This window comes from Octodon degus, unplaced genomic scaffold (assembly GCF_000260255.1).
Source record: "Octodon degus isolate 3935 unplaced genomic scaffold, OctDeg1.0 scaffold00007, whole genome shotgun sequence".
Lineage (NCBI taxonomy): Eukaryota > Metazoa > Chordata > Mammalia > Rodentia > Octodontidae > Octodon > Octodon degus.
Window position 1 is genome coordinate 33,231,182 of NW_004524583.1, and position 12,802 is coordinate 33,243,983.

The following is a 12,802-nucleotide window of genomic DNA, read 5'->3' on the forward strand; positions in this document are numbered from 1 at the left end:
GTGGACACGGCAACCCCACGCTCATGCAAGTGCACTGGGTGGACACGGCAACCCCACGCTCATGCAAGTGCGCAGCATCTCCTCTACTTCCTCGCCCCATAGTCGAGTGAGAGGACCTGGATGGCCTTGGTTCCTGTAGGATCCTCCAGATCCTTGGGCAGGTCAGGATTGAGGGGACTCTGGCATGGGAGGATACACAGTTGTCCTGGACGTCCTGGCCAGAGCCAGCAAGTGACCCCCAAGAAGAGACAGTGCCATGCTTGAGGTGAAGTCTTCCCAACTGTTTAGACCTTTTTTTGGTTTCTTTTCTGTTGTTTGAGATGGGGTCTCAGGTCTTGCTACACAGCTCAGGCTATCCTTGAACTCATAGCAATCCTCCTGCCTCAGCCTTCCGAGTGCTGAGATCACAGGTGTGCACCCCTACACCCGGCTCCTGGTTAGAAACCTTAAGGCACTGCTTAGAAAGCATTCCCTTATGTTCTTTGTGAATGCATGTATAAAAATGTAGGGACACTCTTTGCTTTTCAGCCTGGAACATTTCCTGAATTTGTACGTCAGCGTTGCGCGGGGCCACGCTAGCCCTTGGTGCCGCAGTGAGCACCGCTCTGGTCCTGAGGGGTCTGCTCTGCGAGTGTGCTCCACAAGGGTCCCTGGCAGGCCCAGGCTGCCCCAGGAGAGTCAGCGGCCTTGCGTGTCTTGAGCTGCTGGGCCTGAGCTCTCTCTCGAAGGCCTGCTTCCCAGCCTGCCAGGAGCCCCAGCTCTGCCTCCGCCCTCCCCACGTGAAAGGTAGCTTCCTGCCACTGAGAGTTCGCGACCTGGCCTTCAGCCGTCTCCAGCCAGATCCCTTGACGCCGCATGGATGCAGCCGCGCTGCCTGAGGCCTCCGCCAACACTGCTGCCTTTTGGAGTCCTCTCCTCCTTGGGGCCAGGGCGGCCTCTGCCCACTCCCACACAGGTCTGTCCCTCTCCTCTCACCTGAGGGCTGGAAATGCTGGTTCCTCTCCCTTCCTCCCTCTGTGTGCAGCCTGGCCCAGGCCTGCTCTTCTGTGCCCGCTCTTCTGTGCCCAGGGCAGGCTCCGCTCACCTTCGCACTCCTGCGCAGCTGCTGTGGTGGCCTGCGTGTAGCCAGGGTAGCAGAGGCAGGAGTAGGAGCCCACACTGTTAACACAGCGCCCTCTTCCTGCACAGGGGTCCCTCAGACACTCGTCGTCATCTGGTCAGGAGGCAAGAAGCGAGGTTAGGGAGGCCAGTGTACCTTTCTCTGGGCACCTGCCAGCACCCTGCCCACACTAGGGGACGGTGCTGTGTGGCATGGAAGGGTGAGGGGACAGAGGGAGCCAGGGAGACGCAAGACTCTAGGCTAAGCCAGGCATGTAATCTCAGCCCTCCGGAGGGTGAGGCAGGAGGATCGTTGGGAGTTTGAGACCAGCCTGGGCTACAAAGTGAGCTCAAGGCCCGCCTGAACTGCATCGTGAGACCGTGTCTCAAAAAAAGGAAGTTGCTGGGCTAAAAGCCACGGGCTTGGCCCATCACACCCACGTGGGCACTATGATCCTTAGGCTCCTGCAGTGACTGCCAGCACCCACGCCCTGTTCCTGGTCCCCTTCCAACTGTGACCTTGAAAGGACTTCCTTTCTCCTTCAAAGCCACAGTGGATGTTGCGTTTGCATAAAAATATTGCCAGGGGAGGCATGAGGCCCACACTCGGCCATCGTGGCCCCAGTCCTCTCCTCTGGGTGTGGCCCCCACCCAGACCTCTGTCCACTCTGCAGGCAGCAGCACAGTCGGTCTGAGGGGGCTGACCTCAGGCGAGGCGGAAACCCAGGTCCGCCAGGTGGCTTCCCACTCCCTGGGGCCTGGAGACTCGGCAAAGATAAACTGGCGTTGTCCGGGGGGCCACACTCCTCAGCGCAGCAGCCATGCAGCACTGCCCAGACTGGACTCTTGCCTCGGTCCTCTGCTCCCGCTCTGATCTACCCCAGCCTCTGCGTAGGCATGAGACACCCAGGTGCATACCTGTGCAGTAGGCCCGGCTGGGGTGCAGCCGGTAGCCGGAGTTGCAGACACATCTGTATCCATCTGGGAGGGTCACACAGGCTCCAGGGCCACAGATGTTGGCTCCGGCAGCACACGTGTCAGTGCCTGTGGGAGATGGTACAAGCACAGGTTACGGCACAGTGGGTGAAGGCAGTGGAGTAGGGTGGGGAGAGTGCCGGGGCAAGGACCTAGGGTCCTGGAGGACCGCCAGGCATCTGCCCACCTTTGCCAGGCCTCTACACCCTCCCATATCCACAAGAAGCATGGCCTTGCATAAGGCCCGTGGGGCTTCTAGGAGCCAGGGCCCTGAGCTCTGCCTAGGATGGAGCTCACTGCTGCTTCCCCTTGATGAAGGCCTGACAGGATCTGGCCGCCCTGCTGGGGCCTGCAAGCTGCCTTCACCCTGAATATGGGCCCAGGGCACTGCCTCCAGGGACGCCTGCCCAGCTTCTCCCAGACAGAGGACAGGGCTGGGGAGGAAGGTGATGGTAGAAGTCTGGGGGCGAATGACAGGAAGGCCTGAGCTGGGTGAGTGGGGCCGCAAACGCCACTGAGACTGGCCCATGCACTGGCAAGACCCAGAACTGCCCTGCTGAGCCTTTTTGCCTGGACTGTGCCTCTTGGTCAGCATAGGACCCTGCCTGGAGCTCCAGGAGCCTCTGAGCCCAGGGCAGGGGCATCCTGGGAAAGGTCAAGGGGCATATTCAGGAAGATTGACCCCACCTTGACCACCGTGCCCTGGCCTGTTCCACCGGCCAGCAAGGGCTCTCTGTCTGCTGGAGAAAGTCCAGAACTCCCTTCACCCTTGCCTCTTACTCAAGGGGCCTTGACCCTTGGGATGACGGTCAGTGAGCCTACGAGCACACCCAACCCCTGCAGAGGGCAGCCTGAAAGAGCACAGTGCACAGGTGCAGCTGTTCACACACCTGCCTTGCTTCCCAAGCGCCCCGAGAGTGAGCCCATGAAGAGGGCACACTCCAGAGCATGGTAGACTTGCCAGGGGCCTCTCCACACTGCCCCCGTCATTGTAGCTGAGCAGAGGGGGTAGGATGCAGGTTCTTGGGCACTTACACAACTTGGGTAACAACTGTGTTCCTTCCCAAAACAACCCTCCTCAGGACAGGTGGCCACTGCTGCTGGAGCTCCCACTGAGCTCCCGGGAAAGCCCCGCCCCCTTCTGTGTGTTCCCCGCTTTGGGATTCTCCCAGAAGGCCTCTGCCCCAGAGAAAGCCTAGATGGAGTTTGTTGGAAGTGTCATCTGGTTGGACAGGCAAGGAAGGGGTTCTGCTCGTGCTCCTGCCCTGGATTTGGCTCCAGTCAACCACATCATAGGGGTGGTGGCAGATAGCCTACAAAGGCTGGGGGCAGCTACCTGGGGGAGCTGAGGTCACCAGCACATCGGTGGGAGGGGCCAGGTGCTCCTCTACTTGGGTCTCTGGAACCCCCTGTTCAGGCAGTGGTGATGTTGGTCTTCCAATGGCATCTGCTGCAGAGGGCAGAGGGGCGCGGGTGGGACCAGGTCCTCCTTGCCCAGCAATGGCCTCTCTTCTCCACTGTTCAGGCTCCCAAGAAGCAGGGGTACAACCTGGCTGAGTCACCCCTGAGCTTCCTAGTGTCCTGGGGCTCAACTCAGACAGAGCCAAAATTCTAGAGAAGATTCAGTGTTACCCTTGACCTCACATGGGAGGAGAATGAGACACAGCCACAGGGCAAGGCCAGCCAGCTCCCTGGAGGCAGCAGAGAGCCCAGGTCTCCCAAGTCCCGCTTCAGCATTCTTTTTCTGCCTGCAGTTTCTTACAGTTTATAGAACTCTGCCACAAATAGCAATGTCTGAGTGGCTCATGAAGCTGTAGGACTGGGCTCAGTGTTCATTCCGTGGGCCCAAGAGCCAGAAGCTCAGCCTCCTGTCTCCAAGCCCAGGTGCAGTCAGAGGCAAGCTCAGAGTTTCAAAGGGGACATGCAGCCTCTGGGGGAGAAGGCTGGGGGAGCCAGCCAATTCCCTGCTCCAACCAGTGCCCCTTCTTTGCCCTGGCTTACATGCCGAGTGGCACCGTGAGACTGATTCTGGTGGCTAGGAAGATACTTGCAAAGCATCATGGGTTTCTCACTGACTTCACAGACCCTTGGGTGTGACGTCCCTGAGTGTCCACATGCCATGTCCCACAGGGCCTCTCCTGATTGGACCCTGGCGACTAGCTCATGGACACTAGACTAAAGGCTATTGCCTCCTCCCTTCTCCTTTCTCTGACAGCTGGTAGAAGGACTCACCCGGGCCCCAGGTAGGTGAGTGGGTGGCACTGGTTGTGACCTGCACAGAAATGAGAGAAGGTCACTTTGGACTCCTCACCGTCATAACGTGCGTCCTTCCCCAGCACTCAGCCCAGCTTCAGCCTTCCTGCCCACTCTCTCATCCACTTTTCGCTCATTCCAAGGACAGATGGGTCCTCCGTAGGGACCAGGCATCCTGCCAGGCACGTCATGTCCACGGCCTTCCTGAACAGCTCGGACCTGACGGTGGGCAGCTGCAGTGATTAAGGGAGCCGGTGTGTTCTGCGCCGGCTGAGTCTGCACATGGTGGACACGGGCAGTAGCGTCGAGGCTGCGAGCCCCATGCTGCAGGCGGAGTGACCGATGTCGCAGAGCGTAGCTAGAGCAGCCAGGGCTCTGGAGTCAGCGCAGGGACACCAGGACACAGCCTGCACCTGGGCCCTCATCACCACCACAGGCAGAGGCAAGAAAGTAACAGTGAAGAAGAAAAAGAAGAGAACTAAATGATGGAACTTGACAAAAAAGGGGATACAGATGAATGTCCATTTTGTATCTGTGTATCCAAAGTGGTTAGGAAAGATACATAGTTACATTCTGTTAATGAATAGAGGGATTTGTTCTAATGGTGTTTGTAGATAGGATATCAAGTCCGCATCCTGTACAGCAATTAACCAGTAGGAAGAATGTATGCAGTGTGTGAATTATTGAAACTGTCCTAGCGATTTGATTTGAAACTGTCTCCTTGCTATTTGTTTCTCAATAAAATTATGGAAAAAAATAAAAAAGAAAAAAAAGAAAAGAAAGAGAACTGAGGACTAGAGGTGCTTGGGAGTGACTGGGGCTGCGAGGACACAGAATGAACGCTTCACTCAGGGACAGCACGCAGTGCTGGGCGTGGAGAGATGCAGTATTTGGGGACAGCTGGGTTTGTAGGCCAGAGGGGCCAGGGATAGGCAGGTGGGGGTGGTGGGGATGAGTGGGACGCACAGCCCGGAGTGCTTCCTTGGTAGAAGCCCGTGTTGGGTGCATGGAGGAACCCTGGGCCCAGCAGACAGCCGGCGCATGGAGGAACCCTGGGCCCAGCAGACAACCAGACGTACGTGGTCTGAGGCTGCGCGCAGCCGCACCTCTGCTTCTCCATGTATCACTCACAGAGGAGCCCCGGAGGGCTGAGCTCAACCAGCTTGGAAAGTGCTGGGTCCAGAGTGAGCCAGAACTGACCAGGCTTCCAGCACACATGCAAAGCCAGACTGACAGCCAGCACAAACAGGACGGCTCCTCTCTAGGGGCCTGCACAGCCCTAGATAACAGGCTGCTTGCACAGTGGCTGCTGGTGCTGTCGCTTCCTTCAGGGTCACTGGCACCTCTCCACATAACCTGACAGGTGCTCCATCCTTCTCCCTCCTCTCCCTCACGGGACATTGGCCTGGGGCCCAGTGACTGCGGGGCCCACTCTCCTGTGCTCCTGCCCTCTTCCCTGTGGAAAGGCCCACTCACCTGGCCAGTCTGAGAGTCACCTGGGAAGGGAAGGGTGAGCGTGAGCTCGCACAGAAGACGCTGAGGGCCCTGCCACCCCCAGGCCTGCTCCTCATGGTCTGCACCCTGACTGTGTCCCCAGCAGGCCAGACAGTGAACGGAGTCTGCTCTCTTTATGCTTAGACTGCCCCACTCCAGCCTCTCCCTCGGGAGAGGAAGGCTGCTCCTACTTCTTATAGGCCCCCACTGACACGAGTCCCACTGCTCTGCCCCACTAGCTCTGTGACCTGCCTCCCTGCACTGCCACCTAAAGTCAGGACAGGCACCTACAGACGCCCCAGGACCCACCTGCCAGCTCTAAGGCCTTGCAGCAAGCACTGCCCCAGAGGGCCTGGCCAGCTGGCCAGCAAGGACAGGGCTGCTGCTGCCTCCCACAATCCCACAAGCAGCTGCCCTGGACATAAGCAGGCCTCACACCACGTGGGAGAGCAAGTGGGAGGACCTCCAGCTGCCCAGCCCACTGCCCCAGAGACGGGACCCTAGGGCCAAATACCCCGTGCTGCCATTTGCTCCCCAGCCTAAGTACCCTCGTCAGGGCTGGCCTCAGCTTCCAGCCAGGTGTTGGTGGCCACCCGCAGGGGCTGCCTCTCTCCTGGCCCAGGCAGGGCCCCACCGCTCTGCTGTGCCTGCTCCCTTGAGGGCCTGGCCAGTTCTTCCTCCTCAGCTTTCCTCATGGACAGGCGAATATCTGAGCTCGAGTACGTGTAGCCGTGGCCAGCAGGGCAGATCTCCATGAAGGCCTCTGCAAAGCCAACAGCCAGAGGATAAGCTGAGGGGCACCATTCCTGCAGGAAACCAGGTTCCCCTTCCCAGCCCCTGGGGCATCAATGAGGGGATGAGCGGGGAGGGAGGGCCTGTCTTTGGCTTGAGGGGTCTCCCAGGCTGGGAAAGGGGCCACTGGCTTTGAGGTAGACCTGGATGGCCAGAGCTGGGATGGGGTCGGGGTTACCTGTGCCAGGCAAGGGGCATTTCTCACACTTGCTGCCCCAGGCTTTGCCCACACGGCTGCAGCAGCATATCTGCTTGGTAATCTTCTGGGCCAAAGGCAGGGTACACGTGCCAGGCCCCAGGGACCGGTAGCACAGTCCCTGCTGCATGGAGACAGCCTTGTCCGCTGCAATAGACACGTCACTGGGGATGGGCCATGGCCACAGCAGGAGGGGACAGCGCACACAGGGGTCATGGGTGGAGGTGTGGGTGGCTGCGTGCGCTTAGACTTGCCCGGCCTATGTCTCAACCTGGAAGTTTGGGGCCTTAAAAACATTCATAAGAATGGAGTGATTGGAAGAATAAAGCAAGTGATGAGGAGTAACGGTTGCCCTGGAACGCAGCAGTGCTGGCAAGACCGAGCACGCAGGACTAGGGCAGCTGGGGGCCATCTGTGAAGAAGCTGTGAACCCACCACGGGAGCCAGCGCATCACCCTGCGGATGCCGTGGCTGCCTGGCCGCCTCCAGGGAGCCCTCACCTGCCCCCAGCTTCCCGTGTGGAGCAATTCGGTTGCTTTTGCTTGAGGCATGGTGGGTTGCATTTCCGCAACTTGCAACCCACAGGCCCCTGCCTCATGAACCTGGTGCTGTGCAGGTGAGAGCGAGGCAGGTGACTGCCCCGTCCAAGGTCCCGTGCTGTGCGCAGGTGATGCGTCAGTGAGTCCCTGAGCCCCGGACCACCAGGTGTGATCTCTGCCTCTGGCAGCCACTTCCTTCAGGACCCCACTGCATCCAGGGTGGGACCACCCCACTCCCAGGTGGGAGTGTTGGGAGGCTGGACCGGCCCCGCAGCCACCCTGCCGGTCCTGCTCGGAGAGAGGAGACAACCAGAAACATGCCCGTCCTCTCCCTACAAGGAGACACACCGTCAGGGGCCAAAGGGACTAAGCCTGGGGAGGCCCCACAAGCAGAGAAGACACTTGCATTGGAGCCCCTGCCAGGAAACAATAAGGAAATTAACACGCCTGCCTGATAGAGGAATCCCGAGTGGTAGGAGGGGAAGGAAGGGTCACAAGCCCTATGAGCCACTGCGCCAGGCTCCTTGGTCAAGGCCTGGTGTGTCGCCCTCCCTCGGGGCCCCTCCTTGCTGGACCCTGAGGTGCCCACTGTTTCCTCCCCCTGGGGATACAGGGTGCAGGTTCAGGCTGCTTCCGCTGAGTGTGTCCTCTGGGTGGCACCAGAGTCTGCCTCCTCCCCACGGCCTCAGCAGACTCCGTGCCAGGCGGTCTGCAGGCTGAGCCTTGGCCTACCCCAGGCACTCTTTTGAGGTGGAGGTGGCCATGCCCCTGAGCCAGTCAGGACTGGTTTTGTTCAACTCTGGTCAGATCCTGCCCAAGGAAAGTCCCATCTGGGCCATGGCATCAGCTCTGCCATCTGGGGCTGCCAGCCTGGGCCTCTGCCAGCTGGAAACCACAAAGGCCACCAGAAACAGCCACCACGCGCCCGCACCTCATACACTCCTCCAGTGCTAACACTTGAGGCTCATGATGCATGTGTGTTTGTGGGCTTGGAAGATACACTCAGGAGGAACCTGGACTACAGAAAGCTGTGGAATGAGAAAGCAGTGCCAGTGGTCATGAATGTCCCCTCAAGAAAGGGCATTTAACAGCCACGTGACCAGGCCACTACACTCAGGCACTGGAAGGGCAGCAAGTCCCCAATGATACAGCAAGTCCCCAAGGTCAACAGGGCAGCAGATGGGACAGAAACGGTCAGAGGAGACAGAAGACAAAATAGAACACAACCCCACTGCCAAGCCGCCAAAGGAAAGCCAGCGGCAACTGCCTGTTCCGGCAGGAGGTACAGAACCAGTGCCAGGCTGAGGAGGGTGCGCTGGTCCTGGGTGGAGTAGTGTAATGTTCCGGCCTGGGCACTCACATACACAGCGGCTCCGCGACGGGTCCAGCATCAGGCCCGGTCTGCACGTGCACAGGTAGCTGCCTCGGGTGTTCACGCAGGCCAGGTCCTTGCACAGGCCCACGATCAGGCACTCGTTGATATCTACAGGGGCAAGAAGGCCAGCAAGCACCCGCCCACCGAGGCCCGACGGCGGCAGGGGCTGGCAGGGGCCTCTAGAAAGTTCTCTAAAGATGACGACAAGAAAGCAAGAGAGCTGCTGCTGACTATGTATGCTCCCTTTCTTGGTGCCTCAGTTTCCTCATTTGTAAAATGGGAAGAAAGACAGTAAATGAGAAAAACTGCAAACCATCTGATCCCACGGCTGGCATGTATAATGACCCTGAGAGCTAAGGTGCTTGGAGTTCCTTCATGTGGTACATATTTAACATGGGTGTTTAACACATGATACCCATTTAATTCTCCCAAACAATTTTAGCAAGTAGGCGCACATACCCTTCTCTTATAGAAGAACCTGAGGCAAGTAACTTGCCAGTCTCTGAGCTCTGGTGACTGACACATAGCACACGAACAGAAGAAATGGGCAAAGGCGCCTGTCTGGGTTGGAGGCTGGTGCGTGGACAGCCAAGTCCCTTCCATCTCCCTGTACCACTGTTACCTGGTGCTCGGTCCCAGAAGCCCGACCCTGGCTGGCCCGGGCCCGGCTGCCCTTTTGCCTGGCCCACGTGCCCTTCTTGTCCACAGGCCAGAATCCTTTCCATGGCCTAATGCTCCCCAGGTGGAGAGGCAGCCATGTAGGCTTCCTCGAGCTCCTCCCGAGAAGAAACTTCTGGTGGAGGGACGAGGAGGACCGAGCCAGCTTTCCCCAAAGCAAGTCAAGCCACCCATCTGGACACGTCAAAGCTCTTGGAAAGGAAGCTGTCTCAGCTCCATGCTGGCCCTGCCGGCCCCAGCAGCCCCTCACCAGAGGTAGCCTCGGCCCACAAGGGCTCCTGCGTCTGCTCGCTTGGTAGCAGCAGTTGCCCTTCAGCAAGGAGGTTCCACCACACCTCTTAACCGAGTCACCATGGTGACAAACCCATTACTTAGCTCCTTTTCCTCCCTGTTCCCTGAGATATCCTGGGCCTGCCCCTATGGCCTCTCTAACTCAGGCCACCCCGATTTCAGCCCATCTATAGCGCCATCATCCAGGCAAGGCCAGGACGGGGGCTGGGGTTCATGGCACCCCACCCTTGCCACCTGTGCCCCCACCACCACTTGCCCCTTTCTAGCTGTGGGTTGAGGCGGGCGGGAGGAAGGCAGGCAGCGACTCTACTGGGAACAGCCCTCGGAGGTCCAGACCAGTGTGGGCTGACTTGATCTCTTCCCTTGGTGGAAATTCCTCCCATTTCTGGGAGGACAGACATGCTGGGAGGGAGGTGAGCAGATGTGTGAGGGTGGGGTGACACCTTTGGACAGCCTAAGAGGCACTTAGCCATGCTCTGAGTAGGGGCCGGCGAAGGCGGGGGTGGGGGATACAGGGGTGGGGGCGGGTGAAGACAGGGATGGCGTGGGGACTTGGCTCTTGGCTCTTGACTCTTTCACTGTCAGGTCCCCGACTCCCTCAGCCCCTGGAGCCAGCAGCTCGGACAGCACCCCATGCTGGGGTTTGGAGGTTCCCCGCAATGGCCTCCAGGCAGTGACAGATGTTCCTCTCTCCCCTAGGGTCGTGGTTACCCCTGCATCACCAGGCCCCTCCATGCCCCCTTCCCAAGCCCAGCTCTGCCAGATGGTCCTTACCTTGGCAGTGAGTGACATTCAGTCTCTTGTATCCCAGGGGACAGTCCAGGTGGCCATCTTTAATCACCTGGGAGGCTGAGGCGGGAAGACACAGACAGGTCTCCTTAGAGAAGCTGGGGATCCTGTGGTGCCCACACCGGGAGGTGGGGTGCAGAGTAGGGATCCAGCCCCCTCAGCAGCCCTGGGCTCCTGCCCCCAAGCCATCACCCTGGCAGCTCAGCAGGCTCCTCTCACCTCCACCAGCCTTTATTACAAGTGACATTGAGTACAAGAAGCTAGAAAATGAAAGGCGAACACAGCCTGATGGCATTTGCATGCAGACTCTGACAAAGGCGAATTCACAGAAGAGACAATGTGACGGCCACCAGGGGTGGGGGCAAGTTCAGCCAGGAAGGAGGACTGAGTTCAAGGGATTTACGATAACACAGGACTATGAGGAATAATAGTGTGTCACATGTTTGAAAATCACTAAGAGGGAGGCTGACTCTCTCTCTCTCTCTCTCTCTCTCTCTCTCTCTGTCTCTCTCTCTCTCCCCCTCTCCCTCTCCCCCTCCCCCTCCCTCTCTTTCTCTCCTGTCTTTTTTTCTTTTTCTACTACTGGGGATTGGTTAAACCCAGGCAGTTATACCCCATCCTATTTATTTATTTACTTACTTGCTTAGAGACAAGATCTCACTAAGTTGCCCAGGCTGGCAACATGTGGGTTGTTTTTTGTTTTTTGTTTTTTTTTAATTTTCTCCCTTGGAAGGGAGCTGGGCTGAAGTGAAAGGTCTAGAGGGGCAACGCGTGGGAAAGGCAGGCTTCTAGAGAAATACCTGAAAGCCTGTCTGGTAAGTGCCGTCTTTGCCGATCGCCTCTATCTCAGATTGGGGCTGCCACTGCCTCTCCTCACACCACCACAAGCGCTCAGAGCTGGTTCTCAGCTCCTGGAAGACCACGCGCAGCGTCCACGTGTGGTCTGGTGTGAGAATTCAGCAGCCCGGAGCTGTGTGAATCATGGTGACCGGGAGGGGCAGGGGCAGGGGCCGGTTCCCTGTCCCGTGCAGTGCCCGTCAGAACGCCTGACGTCCAGGGCAGGCTAGGTGAGGGCGGGCCTTGCCCTCTGCACCATCGTTTCACCCCAGTGCCCAGCCCAGCATCAGGAGCAGCGCAGGCACTCTGTCCAAATGGAAACTAATAACAAAAGTTGAAACTGTTACCAAGAAGAAACTTTAAAAAAAAAATTCCAGCATCGCTTGCTCTAAATTGGCTTGAATATCATTAATTTAGCAGTCACGGCTGGTCACTCCACCGTTAGTCTCCCCACAGCCTTGCTGGAGACAGCGGCTCTCAGTGGGAGATGAGAGGACAGCCGGCCAGCCTCCTCCCTTGGGCCAGCCAACGTGGGAGGGGCACCTCAGGCGGACAGGACGGCTTGGCGGGGCCTGCCTTCTGCTGCCTCAGCCTTTGTGTCAGCCTGTCCTCAGCCCTGCACGTAGCCATGTTGTGCACTTGGAAGCCTTTGGTCCAGGGCTGAGAGGCAGGGCTAACTTGCCCAGGCTCACCTCCCCTCTCAGGGCCCCGCCAAGCTGCCATGACCAGAAACACCGATGTGAGAGGGGCAGAAAAGGGCCCCTCCTGAATCCTGGCAAATCTCCTCCCCTTTATCAGCCTGGGTTCCATGTGTTCTGCTCCCCATTCCTATCTTCTCTTTGTAACCCCTCAACCTCATGGAGTGCAGAAGCCGATTTGTGAGCGGGGCTCCCACGACTCCTCTCTGGCCACTGAAGGGAGGTCTTTCTTTCTCCTTGGCTGCTGGACACTAGTTCTTCCAGGGACGAGTTCTGGACCTCGGCTTGGGACCAGGCCTTCCCTACAGGTTTTACAAGTATCTTAACTTACTTCAGCCACATCACGGGCCTCGGAGGTACTTACTAGACCCTTTTCTCACTTTGTAATTTCTACTAGTCCACATGTGCCGTACATAAGGATCACATTCGTTGTAGGGGATTGGTGCATGCACGGAACTCATCTAATTCTTTTTTCCCACTTCCTCCTCCACCTCTCTTTTTTGGCCTTCATCAGATTGTTTTATTTATTTTAAGTTCTTACAAAGTTAATTATCAGGCATACAGATTAATAAGCCTAATAAGCTAAAAACATATAAAGCACACAAGATTATGCTGATTGAAGGTACACTACATACACTGTCCATTGGGGAATACAGTAACCTTCTCTCTCCTTATTATCAGCCTTTGATTTTGCACTTTATTTATTGAGTTTCCTGTCACAAGAAGCCACACCACATTTCAGCTGTGATTGCCTTCACTTGGCAGAATGGTCTCGGGGCATCCGCTT

General features: G+C 57.8%; 1 protein-coding gene across 8 annotated transcripts in view; it reads right to left on the reverse strand.

Annotated features, from left to right (window-relative positions):
- The window catches only part of Ltbp2 (latent transforming growth factor beta binding protein 2), an 88,514-nt gene that overhangs the window by 20,587 nt on the left and 55,125 nt on the right, over positions 1 to 12,802 (reverse strand). For 7 of the 8 annotated variants that reach the window (XM_023703601.1, XM_023703620.1, XM_023703606.1 and 4 more), the window contains exons 9-17: positions 10,466 to 10,540; positions 8,708 to 8,830; positions 6,791 to 6,955; positions 6,368 to 6,583; positions 5,803 to 5,822; positions 4,306 to 4,345; positions 3,410 to 3,523; positions 2,017 to 2,142; positions 1,085 to 1,213 (exon numbers count right to left, since the gene is read on the reverse strand). In XM_023703601.1, coding sequence (XP_023559369.1) covers positions 1,085 to 1,213; positions 2,017 to 2,142; positions 3,410 to 3,523; positions 4,306 to 4,345; positions 5,803 to 5,822; positions 6,368 to 6,583; positions 6,791 to 6,955; positions 8,708 to 8,830; positions 10,466 to 10,540 — 1,008 coding nt within the window. The remainder of the gene's footprint in view (positions 1 to 1,084; positions 1,214 to 2,016; positions 2,143 to 3,409; positions 3,524 to 4,305; positions 4,346 to 5,802; positions 5,823 to 6,367; positions 6,584 to 6,790; positions 6,956 to 8,707; positions 8,831 to 10,465; positions 10,541 to 12,802) is intronic. The other variant, XM_023703597.1, reaches the window with a different exon arrangement.